Source organism: Antechinus flavipes, chromosome 4 (genome assembly GCF_016432865.1).
Source record: "Antechinus flavipes isolate AdamAnt ecotype Samford, QLD, Australia chromosome 4, AdamAnt_v2, whole genome shotgun sequence".
Classification (NCBI taxonomy): domain Eukaryota; kingdom Metazoa; phylum Chordata; class Mammalia; order Dasyuromorphia; family Dasyuridae; genus Antechinus; species Antechinus flavipes.
In genome coordinates this window covers 429,718,266-429,744,704 of record NC_067401.1, presented here as the reverse complement: position 1 = coordinate 429,744,704, position 26,439 = coordinate 429,718,266, and the positions used below count along the sequence as shown (strand labels likewise).

Genomic DNA, 26,439 nt, shown 5'->3' with positions numbered 1-26,439 from the left:
TTTCAACACTGATGAACAAGACTAACAGAATATAAAGGATTCAGGTAAGAAGCAGACATACGGGGAGACAAGAAACCAATATCTATCTTGTTTCTCAGCCTCTCTCAGTAACTAGAGAGTATTCTATCTCATGAGACATATCCAGGAGAGGCAGTGATGGATATTAAGCTGGCTTCCTTGCCTCCTGAACCAGAGGGATGCAAGTCCTGCTTCTGACACAAATTCATTGTGTGATCCTGGGTAAGTAACTTATCCTGCCAGGGCTCTGAGTAAGTCTCTAAGACTAAATTGCAGAGAAGGGGCTGACCTGCTTTGGGAGAAGGAATTTCCCTATGTGGGAATTCTCCTTTAGCATGGTTTTCCTTTTGTAGGTAGATCTAGCAGCACTTTTTTCTAACAGAGGTAAAAACCCCAAACTTCCTGATGAATCTGGTAACCAGCAGCCCACATTATCCTCAGCAGCAAGTACTGGAAGACTCTAGGGGCTGGGGAAGGCTCTCTCCCTCCAGCCCCAAACCAGACCCAGAGACTTCCTGTAGAAGGATCATAGACAGGGTCTGAACCTGGAGACTAGAATGAGCCATGTTAGTTTGCTTAAATCTAAACTATACTGAATTAAAGCTGGACATTCATTTTTTTAAAAAAATCATTGGAACAGCACCAGCCCTGAAGTCACTTAACCCCAATTGCCTCAGAAAAAAAAAATCATTGGAATAAGCCATGTGCCAAATCTGCACAAACTGGAACTAATCTTAAATATTTCCAATTCCTAATAAGAATCAGGATGGACAATGGGGGCTTTTGGTTTTTCTCTCTCTTCCCCTTTTTTGCTTGCCTTTCACCCAGCAGCCTTTGGGCTCTGCTGCTCTTGTCCATTAGGATCAAACATGGAAAAGGAAAACATTTGAAAAAGGAGATGATGTATGAGAAAGGTGAGCCTAGCACATCTTCGGAAGGTAGCCCTAAGCCGTAAAACGTCTAGCTCTTGTTTCTAATGTGTTGTTCATACTTTGTTCTTGTGGAGAACCAAAGGCATCACAGTTATCATGTCTTGACTTGTATGGGAGCTAAGTTTGAGTAAAGCAGGGCTGTGCAAAGTAGTCAGTCTTATTCTCACCTCTAGTCTTTACTTATATAAAGGGACCATTTCCTTGGTATAGTTATGCTACCCAGAAAGACTGTAGTCTTTCTTAGCAAGAGCTGTAATGGTATAATAATAATAATAACAATAATGATGATGATGATGATCTGTAATATCTAGTGACAAAACTCTTTAGATTTAGCTAGGCTGGTCGCCCAGTTGCCAGAGCCATGGTTCATCTCTGAGCTTGTATTCCCAATATTCAGTCCAGCGCCTAGCACAAAGGTACTTAATAAATAAATTAGCAAATTTCTATTGGCTGTCTGACTACAACATCTGATTTTGTCAGCATCTGATCCTCTTTCTCCTTCAGCAGCCACCTCTTCCCTAACCTTTCTCCTTTACCCGGGCCTTTCCTTGTGCCCTAATGCAGACCCATCATCACAGCTCATACAACGAGCCCATCAAATGCAGTGACATCTGCATTTCTGACATTACAATCTGGAGATGATCTTTTTATAGTAGGTGCGGTGGGAGGATACAGCAGTGAATGCTCCTCAGACAGGATAGTTTTAGACTGGAGAGCTAATGCAGTGTGTTGGCTCCTCCTAATCTGAACAGAACCCCCTAATTATGACAGATTCCTGCTATCAACGCAGGGAAGGGAGAAGGAGGAACGAGAGCCTCTTCACCAACTCCAACAGGCCTTCCATAACTAGCCCTCACATGTCAGACCTGCTACATGCAGACACTAATGATATGTGGTGACTAAAGATTTATCCCAAAGAATCATCTCCATCAGCTATATAGGCTTCAGGTCTGTGAATGAGCTCATGGCTGGGGCCCTGCCACCAAGAGACTCTTTAATTAACAAGTCCTTCCAACAAGAGAGACGGCCCTTTCTCTTTCTTTCTGCCCCTCAAGCCTTCCATTACTTGGCTGCTTAGGATGATGAAGCCCCTGACTGCCAGATTCATAAGGTGGTTTTCTCTCAAATACTTCCTACAGGGAAAACTGCTGCCAGGTCTACAGAATTCAATGTCAAGGTCTTTTGAGTCAGTGAACTGCAGAATTTAGTCTCGAGATTTTCAGGAGCTTTTAAAAAAATTTTAAAGGGTGGGGTGGGTTTTTTTTTGCCAAATTATATATTTTTTCTGTCTTTGAAGTGTTTTGATAGCCCCCACTGAGGATAATGATCCTCATACACAAATCTGGCGTCATGTAATAACAAGAGATTCCTTTACCCACCAAATCAGAAGCTCTTTCCCCGGGGTCCACTCGAGGTGAATTTTTTCAAGGCCATGGCCCTCTGACAGTTCATACCTCAGCAAACCCTTGTGCACCTGGGACTAGCCAGTAGGCTACTTCTCAGAGCTACCAGCATGGAACGAATCACAGAAGATTTATTACTCACATCTTTCTCTCATCCTTCTGGCCGGATCAAACTGAGCCAATTCCTTCTCAACATAATACAGCACTTTCATGGAGTCCCGTTCTTTGTCAGTTTGGATCCGGTAACCTTTGCGAACTGCCAAGAGAAGAACGGGATGGAAGAATACAATTGGATTCCACTTAACAAATATTTATGTGCAAGATACAGTGCTAGGTGCTGGCAGTACAAGAATAGAAATGAAGGACGGTCCCTGTCCTCAAGGAGCTTATTTAAAGGAAAAAAAGGGAAGGAGGAGAGAATACAAATATAAATAAAAATAAATAAGAATCAACCTCAAAGGTCATTCACGCCACTTAATATCTTGATTAAGAATCTCTTCTAATCAATCAATCAGTAAACATTCATTAAACACCTGCCATGTACGGAGCCCTATGCTAAGCACTGAGGACACAAAGAAAGGTGAAAGTCAATTCTGTTCTTAAGGAGTCTAATGAGTAAAGTAACATGCTATAGCTAAAGCAAACAATAAATGGAGAAAATATACAAAGGGAAGGCACTAGAATTAAGAAAGATTGGGGACACAATATCTCTGTTCAAGTGGCCACCCAGCCTCTGTTTAAAAATCTCCAGATAAGAGTCTACTTCCACTCTATGGTCTTGAACAAATGAGCTTACGATTCTCCATTTATGAAAAGAATTTTTTATAGTTGGATTGACTGAGCACCAACAAGGCAAGAGCCATGAGTTGCCTACCCCTTCACTGAATACAGGATTTAACACTGATAATGAGCCATTGTAATGATTTAGAACAGCCCATCTCTGGAACAGAATCCCCATGACAATAGAGATGACAAGTGAATATCCAGCTTTATTCAAAAACCTCCAGGGATGATGAATTGCCCATATCCCACATCTGGAGGACTCAGTATTAGGGAAGGTTTTCCTGACATCAATCCTAAATCTTGCTCTTGCCAACTTCTATCCATATTATATCATTGCCCCTTGGATCTAATAGATTAAGTCTACCTACCTTCTAAATAAATGCCCTCCTAATATTTCAAGATAGCACTCATATTCATGAGATCCTAAACTCAGCAAACCAGAGCTGGAAGGGACTTCAGAAAGTTAAGATCTGACTCTTAATGGAAGTGATTCACAAAGACTGACAAATAGTAATGAAGAGCATTGTATGTGCTTTTAGAGAAAAGCCTCCTTTCTATTCTCTGGTCTAATTTTCTAAAATCTATGAGGAGATAGGTCATTGTGCCCTGATTGTGAGCAAAGCTCTATTTACATCACAGATGAGAATTTTACATTTTGCAGTACGCTAATCACAGAACCAGCACTAAAGACAGTGAAAGACACCCACACACACATTTGCAGGTGCACTGATTATATGAGAACAAGCTGGGCATCTCTTGCACATTCATTTCAAATTGTAGGATTGCTTTAAAAAAATTTAATGATTCTCAGCACACATTTTGGGGGCACCTTTTCTTGGAGGTTAACTCTAAAATCCTTACATGGAGGAAATTATTAGTAATAATGGTTTTATTTATCAAGCACTCACTCTCCCATCTCTGCAGAGGCGTTTGCAGAGTAGTACAGACAGTTCAATTAAAATGCAATTATCCTACGAAAATGCTGTGTCTCTTTTGAGGCAGCTTGGTCTACTGGATTAAGTACAGGGCTGGGGATCAGGAGAATAGTCATCCATTTTCCGATCTACCAATGAGTCAGTGGGTGACTGTGAGCAGATAATGGCTTCTCTGAATCTCAATTTTAAAATCTATAAAATGGGAAGAATTACACCTTCTCCCCAGTGGGGCTCATGAAAATGCTGAAAGGTTAAGTGAGATCAGATCTGAATTCTGTGTAATTCAAAACATATAAGAAATAACAGATATATTAGGATGAGTTCCAGTACTACCTCTTCCATGAAGAACCTTGCCTGATTACTCCAGCTAGCAACAATTTTCCTCTCCTGTGAATTCCAGTAGAATTTTGTTCATACTTATTTTATAGAACTTAATCACATTCTCTTTTGTATTACACTTTGTGTAAATGTCTTACTCTCCTTGCTAAATTATCAATCTGTAAGACTGAGATTGTGGTGAAATCATGTCTGTTATCCCATAAAGCATTTAACACAATGCCCTGAACATAACAGATGCTCAACAAATGTTTAGTGAATGAATTAATACCATTTTAATAGTGTTTTAAATAATGGTGACTGGTTAAAGTGGCTAATTTTTATTAAATCTTACAGAAGAAGCATAGAATCACAGTGAAAAGGGAAATCATTTTTTAGGATCACTCTGGCTCTAGCTGATTGGCCAATAGATCCCAGACCAAGCCCCAGTTGGTCATTGTTTGGGTCCTGATTGATTCATCGTGAATATAAATAATCATCATTTCTGTTTTGGTCAGAAATCCGGAGGGTCCTTCCTTCCCGATTTATTGATTTCTTTATTCAGATTTTTTTTTCTCTCTAGGTCATTCTTTGCTTCAATTACTACCTAGCCTTAATCACTGAATGGGTGTGGCCTTAATCCAACTGAGACCTGTTAAAGATCTTAGCTTTAAACCGCTTGGTTTCCCATTGCATCCAGAACCATCTCCAGATGTCCTGGTCTCTATCTGGACCCAGATGGCTCTGGAGGGGAAAGTGAGGCAGGTGCCTTTGTACAGCTCTCCCTCACTTAAATCTATTTTACTTGCATGTCATGTCATCATCTCCCCAATGTCATGATACACTTTGAAAATGAAGGACAAACAACAACAATATTTCCTTAAATGTGGGCCCCTCAACTGTACACAGTATTCCAGCTGTGCTCTACTCAGGGCAAATTCTGGAGTATTATTTCTCTCTTGTTTTGGACACTATTTTTCTCTTACTACAGTCTAAAATTGCATTATAAATGAGATCTCAACCAGATGGAGCTTACAATCTGGAAAGGATGAGAAAATATGTGCATAAATAGTATAATAAAAGGATGTAAGACTGTAATATGAGAGGTACAAAGTGCTATGGGAGTCCAGAGAGGAGCCTATTTTCCGCTGAGAAAATAGCAGAAAATGAAAGAGATGGTCCGAAAAGATGGGTAGGAAATAAGCTTGTGAGGAGGGCCCTTTTAGGCAGAGGGAATTTGTAAGCAAAGCTAACTAATAGCAATGGCTGACATCTTTATGTATTAATATAGATATGTAGATATATCTATATCAATATTACTTTTAAGAATTTTAAAGAATTCATAGAAACCTGAGAAAACTTGTATCAATGAATGCAAAGTTCAAACAGAATCAAGAAAACAAAATCAATACAGTCACGTTCCCCTTGTAAAGACAAACAACTTTAATAGACTTAGGGACTTTGATGAATTCAATGACCAACCATATTCCGTAGGTGATAACTCAAGATGCAGAATGAAAATATGTATTTTTGAACATCAGCAATGTGGGGATCTATTTTGCTTAACTATGCGTGTGTGTTAAACACTATTAAAATAATATTGATTCATTCATTAATTCATCCCCTATAGGGAGGAGAGAGAGAGAGAGAGAGAGAGAGAGAGAGAAAGAGGAAGGGAGGAGGGAAGGGAGAGAGGAAGGGAGAATAATTGGTAATAAAATAAAAAGGTCTATAAAGTCCATTATTTCATTTGATCCACATTTGACATTTACTCCCTATGTCATCTTGGGATAGTCACTTAACTTGTGCCTCAGTTTCTTTACCTGTAAAATTGGTTGAATTAGATGATCTGAGAGATCTATTGCAGCTCTAGGTTTGTATTCTATAATCCTAAAGTCTGCATATTCAGAGAAGGAAAGCAACTTGTTCAAAGTCAAAGAGGTGGTGATCAGTAGAGATGTGTCATATCCAAGTGCTGTCCTCCTGCCACTGATGTTTATATCATGGATTGTGTCCAAACAAAATCTGGCTGCCTTTCTTTTGGCAAGCTGTCCAATGTCATCAGTCAGAATGCAGAGTAATCTAAATTCTGGGCTTAGCACAGGCAGATGGCAACAGGCTAAGTAAGGATGCTCTAATGGTCCAGTCCTCTCTCTATGTTTCTCTCTTTATTCCAGGGTTACTGAGTGTCCTGCCCTTTTCTCCTTGACTTTATTTTCATGTTGCCTAACATTTTAATATAACAGAACTTCAAAAAATAGTAAGACCAGGATGGTGAGAGAAAGCAGTGATACATGAGACATGATTCTCTAACAATGAGACAGTGCAACTAGAATCAGGGAACTGAGAAATTTATTAGTAATTATTTGGAAGTCATATTTAACCCAACTTTCATCCCGTATAGGAATGCCTTCTATGATAACCATGACAAATCAGCATCCCTTTAACCATTTCCAGTGAGGCACTGGCTCACAAGGCAGTTTTTTAATTATATTTTTCAGACAACCTTAATTATTAAGGAGGTTAATGATAACAAGCTAAATTTCATTTTCCTGTACTTCCTACTTCGTGGATTTGTCCTTCTAAGACTGAATCAAGCAAACCCAATTCCTATTCCTTCTTTTCTTCCTTCCTTCCTTTTTTCCAATCCTTCCCTTCCCTTCCTTCCTTCCTTCCTTCCTTCCTTCCTTCCTTCCTTCCTTTCTTCCTTCCTTCCTTCCTTCCTTCCTTCCTTCCTTCCTTCCTTCCTTCCTTCCTTCCTTCCTTCCTTCCTTCCTTCTCCTCCTTTAGATATAGATCTAAATATCCTGAATTCCTTAAACTGATCCCAGTTGGAGTTATAATCTGAACCATATACACAGTTTAGATATGTCTCATCCTCAGAGAAAATTCATGACTGTACATATTGTGATACCATACATATCAACTCAGAAAACCTAATCTGTATACTTCATAATCTAGAAAGAAGGTATTTGTCCTGTCTTCTGGTACAACATTATATCCTTGGTCCACTATTCTTCAAAAAAAAAATCCCAAAGTTGATTTCCTAGTCATGCCATCTGGGTCTTCAGGGATTTCTAATGCTCTTCAAATAACATTGGAAGCCATTGAGGGAAGATGGTGCCTGGATCTCTTAATGTCCCATGGATGTTATCGGTTTGGGTTTCAGCAGCTAAAGAACTTGGCTATACCTTCAATATAAAATGTGTGGTCATTTTAAAGTCTGAAGTTTAAAATCCTGTTATTTGATCAGCCACAGTGGCAATTATTTTTACTACAGAGCTAACAATTTTATTGTTGACTACATTAGAATTTTACAAATTTTAGTGGTAACTCACAAAAACATTCAGATTTTTGCCTAACATTCATTGAGAGAGAAATCTGCTTAGGGGGACATGAAGGTTTTCATTGGGATACTCAATCTTTATCAGTAGCTAATCTGATTGTGAAGATATAGTTTTGTTTTGATCAGATAATACTTTATTGGTCTTTTGCTCATTCTTTCTCACATCATTCACATACATCTACAGAGATAACACATTTCAAGAATTTATTCCTTTCAGAATCCACAAGACAAAAATTCAAATTCACCACATTAGCAAATCCAAAATGTGTTATCTCTACCTCACCTCCTAACATTTCTCCTCTTTCCTCCTTCTGCTCTGGGAACAGTAATCAAATCAGTACTATCCGTGCTTTTGGAAAGTCTGTGCCAATCAACTCTCCCATCACTCACACAATCTGCGAAGCTCTCAGACCGAAACTGAGACCAGACTTTCCCTGGCCTATACTTCCCAAAGATGCCTCTATCTTTTAAATGTAAATTCCTTGAAGGAAAGGAAATTGTTAACTTTTTTATTCATGTCCTCAGTACTTGGCAACATACTTAGCACATGGTAAGCATTGAAAAAACATTTATTTCTATTAGGTAATTTCATTGATTAGCATCATTTGTGATGAAACAGTTATTTCATCCCAATCTGAACTGTTATGGCTCACTACAAAACCCAATAGTAGCTGGGATAATTTTATGTTATTATGCTTCTTTCCATAATAGAGAATGGTCCAAAATTCTGGGAATTCCAAGATGGTGGTGATAATTTAATGAGAAATATGCAATATGCTAGAATCATTTTTGGAAAATTGGATTTTTAAAAAACAGGTTTCAATTTAGAGTCAATGAATGATTTATATAATTTTTCTCTTTAGTCCAGTCTGTCTTTGCATTAATAACAACAACAATAATGAAATCCAGATCTTTCATATTTGGTAAAGAACTTTACAAATATCAAGATATTCACATCTCAGGTTCTCCAGTTTGTTAGCTTAACCAGTTTTTATTTTATTGGAAAGGAGAAGCCAGCAAATTCAATCTAATGTCATACTTTAGTTCCACAATATGTGTATTTTTTTAATGGATGGTGAAATAGCTGCCATATTCTATCGCCAAGGGGACTCCGTTCAGGAGGGAATATAGTAATGCTTTCATTTTTGCATGTCATATGTGTATGTATACTACAATTATGTAATTATGCATATTCAGGCATATACACACATTATCAGAATTGTAAACAAGATTTAACCAATCTACCCATCAATACACTAGTTCACTCATCTGTACCAGAAGGAAACCCGGTGTCAGGCTGAAAGGAGTGAGGAACTGGTAGTCAAAAATCAATCAAGAAATAAACATTTAGGGGCAGGTGTAATGGATAGAGAACCAGTCCTGAAGTCAGGAGAACCTGAGTTCAAATCTGCAGAACTATTGGACAAGTCACTTAACCCCAATTGCTTCAGCAAAAATAAACAAACAAACAAATAAGTAAAAGAAAGAAACATTTATTACAAGCCCAATATGTGCCAAGTGCTGTAAAAAGGAGGCTCTACATTGTGGGCACAGAGTGTGCTGCCATCCCCTAATGTGAGCCTGAGGTACATGGAGGGAAGTAAAGGGCAAGATGACTGGAAAGAAAGGGAAGGAGGTCAAGGCTAGAAAATGCTTTAAAACTCAAACAGAGGATTAGTACTAATTAAGAGACATTTGGGGACTGATGGGACATCAGAGCAATGACTAAGTACTTCTATTCCCCAGCCAGGCTCTTGATGATAATTAACAAGGGAAGCAGGGGGTGTCCCTGGGCTACACAAGCCATTCATTGTTGGGAACTTCAACACAAGCTCATTCATCGTGGGTCAGGAGGCTGGTTTTGTTTTCTTTGATTTTACAAGACTGGTATGTTCTTTTAAGTGCTCCTGGAACCTTTTGGTTTCCAGGCACTAAACAAATAAATGTCAACAGAGCCTATGATGTCTCAAAATTATTGCAGAGATGCCGGGAATTCTTATTAAAAGTCCAGGAAATTTCTAGGCTTCTAGGCAGTGTAAGAAGCTGAGGAAGAGAGGTTCTACTTTCTGGTGAGGTGCCCTGGGCACTTGTCTCATTCAGAAACTAGGGGGCTAGAAAGAGCTTACTTGGATAGCAATCTACATGTGCTCCCCCCAGCTGGCACTGGTCTTAATATGCTTCAGGAAGAAGCTGGGATAATATGTGAATAATAATAATAATAACCACCATTTATATAGCACTTTAAGGTTTGCAAAGTACAACAACCCTTTATAGGTAGGTACTATTACTATTCCCATTTTACAGATGAGAAAACTGAGGGACACAGAGGGGAAGTGATCTGCTCAGGTAACATAGCTAGTGAATGAACTCTAGTCTTCCTGACTCCAGATCTAGCACTCTATCCAGTGGACTGCTTAGCTGTCTCTCTTAAAAGCTTAGAAGAACAGGTGCTAACTCTCAAATTCCAGTTTTCTTCAAGTACTTGTAGTTCCATGTCCACAGTTATTTATTTTCCTTAGTTCCAACAAACTAGAGCTCGTTTTTATATACAGAGAATACAACTCTTTACTCAGTCTTTCTGTGTCCAGAAAGCATTTTTATCTAGAGAATTTAGCTGTCTCTTAAAAGTTTATAAAAGACCAGTTTCTAACTCTCAAATTCCAATTTTCTTCAAGTACTTGTAGTTACCATGTCCATGACGATTTATTTTCCTTAGTTCCAACAAACTAGAGCTCTTCTTTGTATAGAATGCAACTCTTTACTCAGCCTTTCTGAGTCCAGAAAGCATTTTTTATCAGGGCAGGAGGAGGATAAATCCTACCTAGCATGCCCAATGGATCCTCTCTGCCTTCTTCCTCAAGAGCAGGCTGCTTACCCACTTGAAAATGCACACATGCTGAAGCAATCCAATGTGCCAACTTACACAGCATGTAGCTCTCGCTCCCTGCTAGAGTCATTTGGGGATTTTTGTATATCTGGACCAGGTCTGGATTTTTTTCTGTGATGTCAAGAATCTGCAGTATTCTCCTTGGCTCACCCAGATGTACCATTCACATTCTAACGGCTGGAATGATACTGAAAACTTATGTAAGTAGTGTCCTTTGGGCCAGAACTCCAACCATTCTGCAGAAATTTAATCTCCTCAATGGTAAATGATAAGGATTAGCTTTTGTGTTGTTAAAGAAAGACAGGATTCAACTCACAGAGACAGAGAATATTCGTTTCAAGGCTCCAGGTAAAATGCCCATTGATTGGGGGGTTACACAAATTGTGTTATGTACATGAATGTAAAGGAATATATCCCTACAAATTTTCCTTTTATTGATTAGTTGTGTCTATTTGTGACCCCATTTGGGTTTTCTTGGCAAAGATACTGGCGTCATTTGCAAATTTCTTCTTCTGATCATTTAACAAATGAGGAAACTGAGGCAGACAGGATTATGTAACTAGTGTTTGAGGCCATATTAGAACTCAGGGTCTGACAACTCCAGGACTGGCATTCTATTCCCATGTTCCTGGATTCAAGAGATTTTGTTTTCTTTCAGAGAAGTAATTTTTTTAAATGAAAATTCAGCTTGTTTTATGCTTATGTTGTTCTAATGTTGGCGGATTATCATCAGCTAAAGCTATTTATTAAACTCACATAGGTGGTAAAGTGGGAGTCTGGATTAAGGATGTGAATAATAATCATGATGATAAGAAAAGACAAAAATGAAGAGTTATATGAAGTGGTACATAGTGAGAAATAAGTAGTACCAGGAAAACAATGCATAACAATGACTATGATAATGCAAATGAAAGGAACAAAAAAGTAAAAATGAATGCTGTGTAATTATGACCTAGCTTGGTCCCTGAGAAGAGTTAAGAAAATACACCTCCCAGAATACATCTGATCTATAAGAAATGATGAACAGGCAGATTTCATAAAAATCTGAAAAGACTTAGGTGAACTAATGCTGAGTGAAGTGAGCAGAACCAGGAGAACATTGTACACAGTATCAGCAAGACTGTGTGATGATCAATTATGATAAACTTAGTTCTTTTCAGTAATACAGTGATCCAAGACAATTCCCACAGATTTGTGATGGGAAATGCCATTCACATATAGAGAAAGAACTATGGCAATAAAATACAGATCAAAGCATAGTATTTTCATTAATATGAAAATATGTTTAATAGAATTGTACATGTATAACCTATATCAGATTGATTGCTGACTTAGGGAAGAGGGAAGTAAGGTGATAGAGGGGAAAAATATAGAATTCAAAATCTTACAAATATGAAATGTTGAAAACTAACTATCTTTATGTATAATCGGAAAAAGTAGAATACTATTAAGTGGGGGGAAAAAGAAAATTATACTTCCCCCTCCTCTTCACTCTAGAAAAGAATCTAGGCATGTGGAATATTACATATAATCTCAAGATTAATATTTTGCTGATTATCACTTATTCCTCTTTTGAAATTTTGTTACAAAGTATAGCTCCCTTGATTGTAAAGAGAAGAATGTAGTTAGAAATGCAGACAGAAAGTAAAAACAAAGAACAACAATAAAAATACGATTAAAAAACATACAAAGTGTTTTGCTCTATTTACATTCAAATACACAATAGGTTTGTTTAAATAGAAAACTATCTACTTGATTGAGTATAATGGTATAAGATATATCATCTGTGTATAGGTTTCATAGAATTTTGAGGTAGGAAATCAAATACTTAGGCATTTTACAGATGAGAAAAATGCAGCCCAGGGCAATTTAAGGACTTACAGTATTACACAAGTGATAAATGCTGGGTCATGACTCAAATCCAGGTCTTCTGACCACAGAAACCTGGCATCCTTTCTACTACATAACTCAGATCCCACTGTGAAGTTTAATAAATAGTTCTGGATGATGGTAATTCTTTTATGCTTAGAATAACACAAAGTGATAAAACTATGAATTTTCAATTTTGAAAATTTACTTCCCTCAAAGAAAATAAAATCCCTTGAAGAATATTTCCCCCAAGCCCACTTCTTTGAGCTAGAAGTAGTCAAAGAATACCTAAAATATGGCCATTCATGACAGGATTTGGGATTTGAAGGGACCATTTCATTGTATAGGTAAGGACATTTGACAGCTGGAAAGTTTGAAAGATCTGTTCAAGGTCACAGAGAGAACAAATATCTCACCAATTGCTAATGGCCTCCGCCCCAGCTACTTTGTCTTTAACCATGTTGAATTTATTTGCATTTATTATCTTTAAGCTTATTCTGTATATTCATATATGTGTATATACATATGTATATATTTACATATACATATTTATACAAACACTCCCAGTCTATATCCCCAACAACCAGCACAGTGTCTAGCACACAGTAAGTATGTAATAAAAGCTTACTGATCCACTGACCAAAATAGCGCAATTGGGCATTGAGTCAAATCCAAAGCTCTTTCCACTATACCACATAAGCTCACCACATCAGGTCTCTTCCACTTGACCCCATTAATGTCACAAAGAATTCACTGGAGAGCTCCATCATAAGGATTGGATAAGAATAAGAATGTCCAGATGCCTGAGCAAGGGTTGTTAAAATGGCAAATAGTACCCAGCACAAGTAGGTTGAAAGAAACATGAAAGAAGAGGGAAAGGAAAGTCAGAATAGGAAGCTACATGCAGAGAGACAGTGGGCATGGGGGGCGGGGGGAAAGGGAGTAATAGGAAAGATGGAGAGAAGACTCATGGATGATTAGAAAACTTCCATCAGTGATTTTCATCTACTCCATTTCTCAAGAGAATTCCTGAGGATTACTCCCCTTCATATACTCTACAAGATAGCTATCTGGTCTGCTTGCAGTTCCGCCCCTTTCATATCTTGCCTCCATGTTTCTTCAGTGGCTGTTCCCTATACCTAGAATGCTCTCCCTCCTCACTTTCCTATGTTTTCTCTGGTCTCCTTCAAGACTCAACTTGGATCCCATGTTCCTCAGGAAACCAACAGTTATCTCACGAATTAGAATATGAGCCCCTTGTGGGAAGGGACTACATTTTTGTCTTTCTTCATATCCCCAGGACTTGGTGCTCTGCCAACCACATATTAAGTGTTTCATAAATGCTTGTTGATTCACCATCTAATGACCATTTTATTTCATTCTCAGGAATAGGGATTTCTATGAATAGTTATAAGAAGAGTCAAGCTCTCTCTCATACCTGAACTAATGAGAAAGATCCTAACTGGTCTCCCTGTCTTCCTTCTCCAGGTCTTCTTCCATATATCTGCCAAAATCATTCTCCTAAAAATTGACCATTTTTTACTCTTATTTAATAAACTCTGATAGTTTCTTGTTGTCTCTAGAATAAAATAATTCCGATATTTGGCTTTTAAATTAAACATTTTGGCTTTTCTTCTCTCACAAAAAATGGATGATAAAACAACCAAAATGAAGCCTTTTGCCTGTGCTTGCATCACAAACCCTTCACAATTGGTCCCAATTCCCTTTTAACAGACAAAGTAGAAAAAGCTGTCTATGTCCATTGCCTTCACCCTCTGTCCTCTCACTCACTTCTCAACCTTTGCAATCTTTTGAATTTTTTGCTGATTCCTCATCTGTATTATGTCTCCTAACTAAAGGGATACCCCCAAGCTCTATCCTGGACCCTCTTCTATTTTCTTCTTATAATCTCTCATTTGATGATTTAATCAGCCCCATGGGTTTAATTACAGTCTCTATGCAGGTGATTCTCAAATATATATATAGTCTTAATGTAGTTCCTGACTTTTATTCACAAAGCTCCATCTCTAATAAGATATTTCATTTCACATATATTATAGGTTCATGTTCAAAAGAGAACTTAAAATCTTTTCTTCACTATGTCCAAAGGACTATCAAACTTATGCATATCCTTTGGTCCAGCAGTGTCTACTGGGCTTATACCCCAAAGAGATCTGAAAGGAGAGAAAGGAACCTACAGGTGCAAAAATGTTTGTGGCAGCCTTTTTGGAAACTGAATGGATGTCCATCAGTTGGAGAATGGCTGGATAAATTGTGGTATATGAATGTTATGGAATATTATTGTTCTGTAAGAAACGTTCAGCAGGAGGATTTCAGAAAAGCCTGGAAGGACTTACATGAACTGATGCTAAGTGAAGTGAGCAGAACCAAGAGAGTATTGTATATAGCAACAAGATTATGTGATGATCAACTGTGATAAATTTGGCTCCTTTCAATAACGAGGTAATTCAGAGCAATTCCAATTTTATTTCATTCCTCCAACCTTATCCTCATCTGAACTTCCCTCTTATTGCCAAGGATCTTCCCATTTGCAACAAAGGTTCACAATCTCTACATGATCATTGACTGATTCACCCCTCATGTAGTCATCAAATCTTGTCATTTCTACTTCCAATGTTTCCTCTTTCTGTCACTACTCACACTACTCACATAGCCACCATCTTTCTTTAGTACCTCACTACCTCTTGCCTGTATTGTTGCAATAGTCTCCTATCTTAACTTCCAAGCTCAATTCTCTTCTCTGTCCTAGTCAGCAGCAGCCAAAATGATTTTCTTAAAGAAGAGATCTAACCATGTCACTCCCTTACTCAAAAAAACTCTCCTGGCTCCCTATTATTTTGAAGATCAAATATAAATTTCTATTTGTTTCCTTACAGCCCATTATAATTCAAATATAACCTACCTTACACATTATTCTCTTTCCCATACTTTACAGTCCAGCCAAATTGGACTTTTTCCTGTTTCTCACAAGTAATGTTCCATTTTCTGTCTCGTAGGTGCCTAGATGGCACCTCACCTCTTCCTTTTGGAATTCCTTGTTTCCTTCACAACTCTGCTCAAGGGGACAGCTAGGTGGCCCAGTGGATAGAGCACCAGCCCTGAAGTCAGGAGGACCTGAGTTCAAATCTAGTCTCAGCTACTTAACACGTCCTAGCTGTGTGACCCTGGGCAAGTCACTTAACCCAACTGCCTCAGCAAAAAACAAAAAACAAAAAACAACTCTGCTCAGTTCTTCTACCTTCTACATGAAGCCTGATCCTCCAGTTCCTAATAGTACTCCTACTGCCTAAAAATTTATGTTGTGTTTATTCCACAGTTATTGTTTTGTGTGTGTGTGTGTGTGTGTGTGTGTGTGTGTGTGTGTGTGTGTGTGTTGTCTCCTTGGATAGAATGTAAGCTCCTCAAGGAGAGGTAAGAAAAGTTTGGCACATAGGTGATGCTTAAAAAGTGCTTATTGACTGATATTTGAGATCTAAAAATAATAACTGTCCCCAATAAGACCCAACTTTATTCAAAGAAATATATTTGGCTATAGAAAGTTCTTACTGTTACTCAATATCAACAAGTTAATAAAACGAGAAAAAATCAGACGTTTATCCCTTACCGAGGTTTTATCCACTCCTTACATTTTAACTGTCTTCTCTATGCATGTGAACTTGCAGGTCACTTCTCTAGCCCTGATCTCCCACATTTCAGACCCATTTTTGCAAATGCCTGCAGGAAACTTTGATTTGTTATTGTATTTCAAAATGAAAAGGGAACTCAGATATTGTCTACTCCAGTGATTCTTAAAAGAGAAAAAAGGACCTAGAATCTACTTTGTTAAAACTATTTTCATAATATTAAAATAGTTGGATTCCACCTGTGGTAAATATCAATGGTTACAACTTATTTGAGGGAAAAAAAGTTCTTTGTAGGGAAGTTGTTGATAATTTTTAAGAAAGTAAAGGGGTCCTTTCCTCTAATTCCTCTGTTGCAAATGGAAAAATGGAAGCTCAGAATAACTTGCTGAAGGTCGTAGAGTGAATTAATGACAGTTAATTAGGATGTTCCACTGTACCATACTGAGAGCTCAAACTCAACTTAGACCAAACTGACAACTTCAAACTATCTCACGTTTTCCTCCTTGTTATTCACAAGTTGTTGATGAGTGCAGATCCAGAGGCTGAGAGATTCTAACTTGAGAGTCTATATTCTGTGAAGGCTTATAATTAGTACTAGCTCCATACCAATTTCACCTGTAAAATTCCTTCATCTGGTATCCGAATCCTCTATAATCTAGTCCTAATGTACCCTTGCTAACTTGTTTCACAATAGTCTCCCTTTATGCACACCGTGTTCCAACCAAATTAGACAACCACCTGTTCTCATTTTGTCTTTTTCCCACCTCTGACTATCTGTCTTCTCCCTCAACGCGCACCCAAACACACACACACACACACACACACACACACACACACACACACACATCATTGCCTGAAACAGATTTCACATTCTCAGCTTTTAAAAAAAATCCTCTTTTCCTTCAAGGCCCAATTTAAGTATTTCCTCAGCCATGAAGGGGTCCCAATTCCCTTATTTAGAAAAGGATTCCTTCCTTCCTAAATCTCCCATTCTTCTCTGTTTGAACTCTCCTATGCACTTGCCACATTCTGGCTTTGATTATATTTATCTTGTTCTTTCCAAAGGAAAGTTAGCTCCTCAAGGCAGGGTATGATGTCATTTATACCTTTTTGCTGAATACAGTAGGCACTTAATATATAGTAGACACTTAACAAATCTTTGTTTCACTGCACTGAACAATGTCTCTGATTTATCTTATCTTTTCTGCTTCTATTTCCAACATTTGGCTCAGTGGAACATAAAAGCATTCTGAATTCTATTAATTCTAGTTTTTACTTCTTCCAATTCATTTTACATACTGCTTTCATGCTAGTCTTCCTAAAAACCACTTTTAAAATATTTTCTTTTTTAATTTATGGAAGAAAACAGGCATTTCCATAACTTGTATGCTTTTTTAATCATTGCATGTGAAACTGCAAATCTATTGTCGGCTTCCTACTCACCCAATACTCTACAATGGTTTTCAAAACCCTCCATTATCTGGTACCACTGTCAACTGATTTACCATTATCTTCACTACCAGTCCTTTCTGTTAGTCTTTGCCTATTAATTTCTCCAACTTGGGAGTGCTCTTTCTTGTCCTTTGCTGTCTCAATCCTCTTCAACATTCAAGACTCACCTCTTCTATGAAATGGAACCTTTCCAGCTTACTCTAAACCACAGTAAACTCTCCTTTTTCTGAATCACTACTGCACAAAATAGTCCTATACAGTTTAGCACCAGATTATATACTTTTTGAGGACAGAACCTAAATATTATATGTTTTTAAAATGATATCTAACACAATCCTGGGATGATGGCAGATAACTTTTCAGTTGATTACATGACTAGAGGTCTGAGTAGATTGAATTATTTTCTATTATTTTCTGGTTATATTTCTTATTTTTCGAAGGCCTAAAGGAAAAGAAAAGCAATGTCCTCTTGCCCTTGGAAATTATGGTACCACGGATGGGCTTTCTTGACTCCATCCATGGAATTAATAGCTCCACTGAGTTGACTGTGCTAAGAAAGGAACATAGATAGGAGCTCATATGCAGAATGGGGAAGGGTAAGGAAAATATATTTTGCTTTTACCACTCTGGCTTCCTCCAAGGGAGTCACTTGGCGCCAAGGGAGGTGGATGTGGCTTATCCATCAGCATGGCAGAAGAGGAGACTCCTCCAACAGGAACAGAGGGAATATAGTAAGGACCAGGAACGCTGGAGACAGAGGGAGGATAGCCAGCTTTTGCAGCTTTCCCTGCTTCATATACTGTGAAGAGAAGAGAAAAATAGATTATATCCCCAACTAACTCCTCACAATTCTCACATAAACACACACACACACATACACACACATCCCTAGGATTTATAGCCAACAGAACAACCTAAGGAAATTCCTGGTTTCAAAATTATTTTTATTTTCCACCCCTGAACTGACTCATCAGGCTCATTTTCCCCACCCCCTTACATTCCTCCAGCTATGCTGAAAGACAGTGGTATGAGGAATTATAGTATTTAGTATCTGACAAAACTGGGTAATTAAATGGCACTAGGTACCATCCTAGCATCCCCTGGTACTTAAGAAAGCATCCGCCACAAAAACAACCTGGCAACCCAGTCTAAAATCAGAATCCTGCTTTAGTCCTTAGGGAGGAGACTCACAGCTAGGGATGCTCTTAACTGGATCTCAGCCTCCTAGCTGAAGAGAAGAATAAATAACCCTAATTTCTCTTAGGAAGTTGCCTTAATGCTGAGTATGGTAGATACCTTTTCCTTTAATAGTCTCCAGGATGGAGAATTCTATAGGAATAAGTGGGATTTTAGTTAGTCTCTGGAGGAAAAGGAATGAGCTCATTTGCTATACCCTTGAGGTCCTTGGTGAAAGGGTTGAGGGGTACTAGCCTTTCCAAGTTCAGAATTCCGAATCTGCCCTCTTACCTTCAAATATGTCCTTCGTTGAAATCAATGAAGACTCCATGTGAAGGAGAAATATATGTGGGTTAAAAGGTAGGGACATGGGAATGGGATTGTTGGTAATGAGGCAATGATGCTCTGGTTCCTCAGGGATCTCCAGCAAGGATGAGGGTCTGGAAGGATCAGCCCATTGGTGAGAAGAAAGCTTTGGGGAAGGGAAAGTGAGGTCGGTACAATTCTGAATGTTAACTCAAAATGTTCATTTTCACTCACATGCCCGAGGACAGCAACAGGAGTCCGGGCAACAAGGGCATCTGACGTAGCAACAACAGCTGTGTGGGCAGCACTGGCACCAACAAATCCCAACCAGGAGGAAGAAGAGGAACACTCCCAAGATCACCAGGCCAACAAACACCCACTCTGGAAACAGAAAGAGAAAATCTATACTAAAAGAAATTCTACACCAGGAAAAGGGTCTCCTGGGTTCATGCTCCCTCTGTGAAATAACAGCTGGGACCTGAGGAAGGGAATATCTCCTAACAAGGCAGAGAGCCCCCAAACCCAAAGGAAACTCTGGAAATGAGGGGCACTGAGCCCTCCCAGTGTGGAGACAAGGAAAGAGTGACTGGACTTGCATTGGGAGCAACATAATGACCAACAAACACGAAATCATGGGACAATGCAGATGAATTTCACTGTTACCTCTTAGGGAAAGAGCTCCTCAAATTGATGGAGGAGGTATCAGAATGGTTATCAGCAACAGCAAAAGGCTGCCTTTTGGATTTTGCAAGCATGAGATTTTGACATTCTTAATCTGTGGGTCTTCCCAGACCACATTACAATTTTTTCTATTACATTATGCCTACTGTCAAAGTAAGTTTTGGTACCATGTTTCCCTATTTTTAAATCTGCTTTCCCGTGATCATCATTAATTTGATCCTACATTAGTGCTTTTCAAACTATTAAAAGGAATACGTGCCCCTTGAAGGTAGGGAAGCTTTTGTCTTTGAATCCTCAGTGTCTAGAACAGTGTTCTAGTACACAGAAAGTGCTTAATAAATACTTATTGAATAAATTAAAGTGATTTTTCAATTATCCAATCAACAAGCATTTATTAAGTACCATGCTAGCAGATGGAGAAAGACAAAAATTGTAAAAAGTTCTTACTTTCATGGAACATTAATGCTTAAAACTAAAAAATCCTCTGCCTAGGTCTTCCTGTATAACAAAATAGGGCTGGAATAGAAATCTATAATCAGGTAATTTTTCACACTATAAGGTCACTATATGATCTAATTCTCTCATTCTACCCAGAAGGGAACTAAGGCTTGGAGGAATTAAGTGACTTAACTGAGCACACAGAGCAAATTAAAGCAGAACTGGGAACTGAATGCAGATCTCTTGACCTTGAATCTAGTGGTCTGAAGAGTATGACTTGGATGCTACCACCCTGTGATGTAAGCATGTCATATTATAGTTACTAGAACAGCTGAGGGAAGAAATTAATTAAAACTAAGTGATGGAACATTTGATGTAGTTGAACTTAGTTCTGTATATTACGGTTTGCTCATCAATGGGATATGAATGTCCCCTCCAAGAAGAACTGGACAAATGGGTGGACATTACAAAGAGGTAATCTGACTGGGATAAAGGGGGGAAACCCACTTCATAACAATGTGGGCTCTCTCAATATAGAAGAGGTAATAAGTTTCTCTTTATTGAAAGTCTTGGGAGAAAGCCTCTATGACCATTTGTCAGGTATATTGTAGAAGAAATAATCTGTTTGTTTTTCCCCTGGGGCAGACCAGATGGTCACTATGGTCTTTTCTCAGCTCTGAAATGAAAATGATTCTGTGATTTTGATTCATTTTAGTGACAGAATGCATGATCAGAGTTCTGTGAGTCATGATAGCATTGTACCACACAGAATACTGATGTTGTAAAGAATGTAAATGAGGCTTTTTATGTCTGCTGGTATCATAAACACACGCAAAAACATATCCTTTAAGAAGAATAGAAGCATGGGACTAAAGAGATAAGAAAGCTAAGATGTTACCAAAGCCTGAAGAATACCTTACTCAAAAAACCAAGGACAGAAAGATGGGAACTTACTCCAGATAAACAAATAATACTATCAGCAGGAAGGAAGGTTCAGGCCCACAGAGCAAGATAAACAAAATACAGTGATGTCTTGTGGGGAATGGTGAGTGTAACATTTCCTTGGCACAATGTATACAAAACTTTTGTTTGTGATGTAATATGTTCCTGGTCACTTGAGTCCTAAAAGGACATTCATTTGGCAATAATTAGTGGGAATTCTACATTTAGATTGTTCAGCTAATGGGAAAGGCTTCTTAGTACTTAGAGCAGTAAGGTATAAATAGTTACTGAGTAGTATAGGATACTTTAAAACTTAACACTAAATTTTACTTTTAGATTTGTTTTTCTTTTCTATTTATCTAGCTTCTCTGGGCCAAGAATGTTCTGAAGGCATCGACCAACTTGAAAGCAACAATTAAGAACAGGGTGACTCTAAGAGCTACCTCTAAACAGTAAGCAAATTAAAGTTGGGGGCTCATGCCCACTGTGTGTCTTCTCTTTCTGCCATCTTTCACCCTGTTCCAGCTGTAATTTTTGTAAAGCAATGTTCTAATCTCATTACTTCTCTACTTTTGAAATATTTTATTGGTTCCTTTTTGCTTTTTGAAAGCAAAAACTCCTTATTTTGACATTCAAAGTCCTCTCTAATCTGGCTCTAAACTTTTTTTCAGAGCAATCTTATACTTCTCTTCTTTACATGTTCTACCCAAATTGAACCGTTCATCATACTCATTCTGATCTTTCCTAGTTCCACTTTTCTACCTTTGTTCATATTGTCTCGCTTGCCTGGTGACTAGACTCCATCTACCCTACCAAAGGAGCAATTCTCTTGTAGAAGATGCTTTCTTTCAGATTCAACTCAGGGACTTTCCCATGATACCTTCCTTCCTCATTCTTCCAAATGAGAGATCTCTCCATTTAAAATTTCTCAAATGAGATAATGTATGTAAAATGAAAATGTCAAGATCTGATAAAAATGTCAGCCATTGTTATTCTCTGATTGTGCAAATGTCATGTTTTCCCCAATTTGATGGTAAGATCCCTTAGGGTCTGAGAGGATCTTGTTGATTTCACTTTTGGGTTCAAGTATCAAGAATGCTGCCTTGTTCATATATAGGTACCCAATAAATTTTGTTGGATTTAGTTTTAATTTTTAAGCATCCCAGATAAAACTCAATCAGAACCAATGACTTGAAGGGTCCCTTTGTAGTGACTCTTATCACTTCATTTTATGGCTCAGAAATATTAGGCAGCTCTTGGACTATTTGAAGATATAGTTGAAATTTGGTTTGTAGAAGACCTGCATGAACGGATACAAAATGAAATGAGCAGAACTAGGAGAACACTACACAGGAAAAGCAATTATTATATGATGAGCAACTGTGAATGACTTAGCTATTCTCTGCAATACAATGAAACAAAACAATTCTGAAGGATTTATGATGAAAAGTACTATTCATTTGCAAAGAAAGAACTGATGAAGTCTGAATACAGATTCAAGTATACTTTCTTAACTGTCTTTATTATTCTTTTTTTAACCTGAATTTTCTTTTGTATTATAGGTAATATAGAAAGGTTTTGCAAAACTGAACATGTATAATCTATATTAAATTGCTTGCCTTCTGGAATAAAGAGGAAGAAGAGGAGGGAGGGAGGAAGAGAATTTGAAACCCAACATTTTTTTAAAAGAATTTTTAAAAATTTTGTGTTTAGACGAAATTGAAGAAAAATAAATCAAAAATTAAATACACAAAAAAGAAAGCTGGCCTGTAAGTTCTAGTATTTCCTAATCATCTATCTTTAATTTACAGCTGCCTTCATCCACTACATACAGATTATACTGTATCAATAATACTAGCTCACATTTGAGTAAGCTTTAAGGTTTGCAAAAATAGGGAAAAAACAAGGTGATGAGCTGTTTGACTAAAAGTTGCACTGGAATATGTTGTTGTTTAAAAGGCTCCTACAAGAATATAAATTAATAATCAATACACCATGGTACTCACTAGTTTTAGCAAGACACTGAGATAAAAAACAAAGACTTTGTTTAAGGTTCTGCTTTCCTAATACTGAAGATGTCCCCTCTAAGCTCTTTTTCTCTTTCACTGGTCAGAACTATAGATGGAATGGGGACTATAGATAGGCTTTTCCCAAAAGAAGCAGTCCATCCTGAGAAAGATCATAAACATCAACACACAAACTGGACAAAAAATAAAGGGTGAAATTAGTATACAATGCAGAAGCTGGACAGACAGACTAATAGAATAACAAGTAAATAAGGAGTTAAATGACTGAATACCTGACATAATCTTCACAGCAAAACTTGGCAAGAGAGCAGCAAGCCACCCTGTCCTGCCTAGAAGAGGCAGAAGGAAAAGAAGGAAAGAGGTTACTCCAGGGGAAAAGGCTGCCAAAAGCCTGGCCCCAACCAGTCATGCATCCCCAGGCCATGATCCTGACCCACAAGCATTTTATGGATCACAGGCACTTGGTCTTTTTTATCCTCCTCTCAACTCGGTAATGATCTCCCTTTGATTCCATGTTAAGGGGCAAGGGATGGGCTGAGGGGTGGGATGTAGAGATAGAAAGGGAGCTTTTCTCTCCAATCTATTAATAGTCAGAGAGAAACTGTTTTAATACAGTTAGGGACAACTGCCTAACAGACATATCATATTAACTGATATTGACACTCTTCTCTATAAATCACAAAATCTAATTCATTCCCACTCAAACGTCCAATCCACATTTTCATGTCTTTGCCCATTCATACAAACATACATACACTCATAATTCTATGTCCACATAAAAGCAAATGCATTTACACATTCATTTTAATCTTGGAGTTATCATATTACTAGATGATGCTATTTATGCCTTAGACTGAATTCAATGATTAAAATATTCAAATGCAGAGGAAGGTGAGAAGTAGATGAATTGCCGACTTCTCCACCCTCCTTCTGCCTTCAGAAATATCCGTTACACACATATATAGGGGATTGTGTTTCCATATGCCATGCCCAGATGAGGCCGTAGGAACACAAGAGCTTTCATACAGTATAGCATGATAGATGAAAAAGTACAGTATGCTATGGCAGCCTTACCCTCAGGATGTTCATGGTACATTTGTGTAGTGAGAAAAGCAAATTCCACGGCAAAAGGGTTTTGCCATTTCACATCAGACAGCAAAGACCAGCAGCTGCCATCTAAATCTTTACTAGGTGACTCTCAAACCTTTATCTACAAACTATACCATCCTGTCATAAATAGATCAAAAATTACTTTTATGCTAACCTATGTCCAGACCTAAATAGGATTCTGCTTTATCTCTGTACTTAAAAGGTTCCCACATTTTTGTACACAAGCTGGAATATTGCTAATGTTATCTATTCATTCAGAAGGCAAGTAGCTAGAGAATGTTCTTTCTTTATAAGTTATTATAATTGTGGCTTTACTTTTAACTATATATTTTGGGATGAATGTACATCATTGATTGATGATTGACCAACAACTAGGATATCACTTAACTATATGATAATAGTAACATACATTTCTAAAGTGTTTTTAAAGGTTTACAAAATATTTTCTTAATAATGTTGCTCCATGAAGTAACGCAAATATTATCCCTCTTTGATAGATTAGAAAAGTAAGCCTCATAAAAATTCAGTAACAGTAATTAATCCAGCCAATAAGTGTCAGAGTGGGGCCATGTCCAGTAATCTTTTCTTTACAGCACCCTGTCTACAAAACCTTAGGATGGTTCCTGGGGTCATTAGAAACTCTTAGTACATCAAAGCAGATGTTCATTGATTGTGAGAAAGAAATCAGTTCTGCTTGTGATTACTTTTTAGTGGTCAAGGCAAAGTATTAAGATTATTATTAATTATCATAGTTCACATTTATGCCCTTTTGATGTAGTGAGGAGAAAGGTCACATAAACAAATCAATAGAAAAGAGAATATTAAATGTAATCTACTAATGATGTTAACTTGGCAAATATTAGCTGGTTTTCAGACAATAACTCTAGAATAAAGAATACAAACCCCTTGAGGATAGGGACTCTTTTTTTTTTTTTTTTTGCTAATATTTGTAGGCCCAGTGCTTAGCAAAGATTACTTGATACATATTAAGCACTTAATAACTACTCATTTCCTTCTTTCTTTCTTCTGAGTGTATATATGCATGTTTTAATATATGTCGCATGTTTATGTGCACATGCACATATATAGATATATAATCAATATAATCTATAATTAATATAATCAATATTAGATAAAATGCAAATTGGAAGGATCATGGTAAAGAAAGGAAGGAAACAAACATTTATATATCACCTACCACACATCAGGCACTGTACTAAGCACTTTACAAATATTATTTTGTTTGATTCTCACAGCAATCCTGGGAAGTAGCTGCTATTATGATTTCCAGTTTACAGTTGAGGGTACTGAGGCAAACAGAGGTTTGCCCAGAGCTTGACTTTGACTTGCCTGGGGCCACACAGCGAATGTCTGGGGCTGGATTTGAATTCAGGTCTTCCTGACTCCAGACATCCCAGGGCTCTATCTGCAGTAGCACTCAGATGGAAAGAATTCTAGAGGGAGAGTCGGGAATCCCGAGTTTTATCAAGTCTAGGCTTTGACATCAACGAGCAGTGTGATCTCAAAGAAATCAATGAACTTCTCTAAGCCTGTTGTCCCCATCTGGAAAAGGAGTATGGGGGAGGGGGCAGATAATCAAAGATGCTTTAGAAGGAAGGAAGAAGTCTCCCAACAAACCCCTGGTCAGGACTGTGCCGATGGACTATACTGGACAGAGTGAGGACCAGGTACAAGTGGCTTCAGAATCCTGCACTCCACTGGGCCTTGGGGAGAGAAGACAGGTAATCCTCCGCCCCACCCCACCCCACCCTGCCCATCCTCTGCTGGGCCTGGTCTGAAATAGAAAGAGAGATAGATATAGAATAATAGAGATGGAAAGAAGCAGAAGCCAGAAAAGATAGGTGGCTGCCTCCACCTCAGTCTAACCTTATCTCTTTTTCTGGATAGAGATAGAGATACAAATGTCTGCTGGGATCATGCGTGTGTGTATGTAACAGCACACGCATATCTTGTAGTCTTTTACAAAGTAATTTCTTCAAAGAATGAGAGAAATATAAATATAACATAATGAAATTATATATTATAGATATAATAATAATATAAACCATCTCCATCTAGCTCTAAATTTATCTCTTTAACTGGACAGTAGTTTTTTATGTAGTAATTTCTGAAAAGAATAATAAAAATACAAATATAATATAATGAAATTATATA

The 26,439-nt window shown here is 37.8% G+C and overlaps 1 protein-coding gene across 4 annotated transcripts in view; it reads right to left on the bottom strand.

Moving 5' to 3' along the window:
* Positions 1-26,439, bottom strand: part of ILDR2 (immunoglobulin like domain containing receptor 2) — an 86,178-nt gene that overhangs the window by 7,813 nt on the left and 51,926 nt on the right. For 2 of the 4 annotated variants that reach the window (XM_051999034.1, XM_051999035.1), the window contains exons 4-7: positions 23,427-23,483; positions 19,301-19,447; positions 18,207-18,383; positions 2,496-2,609 (exon numbers count right to left, since the gene is read on the bottom strand). In XM_051999034.1, the coding sequence (XP_051854994.1) occupies positions 2,496-2,609; positions 18,207-18,383; positions 19,301-19,447; positions 23,427-23,483 (495 nt within the window). The remainder of the gene's footprint in view (positions 1-2,495; positions 2,610-18,206; positions 18,384-19,300; positions 19,448-23,426; positions 23,484-26,439) is intronic. The other 2 variants (XM_051999036.1, XM_051999037.1) reach the window with 1 other exon arrangement.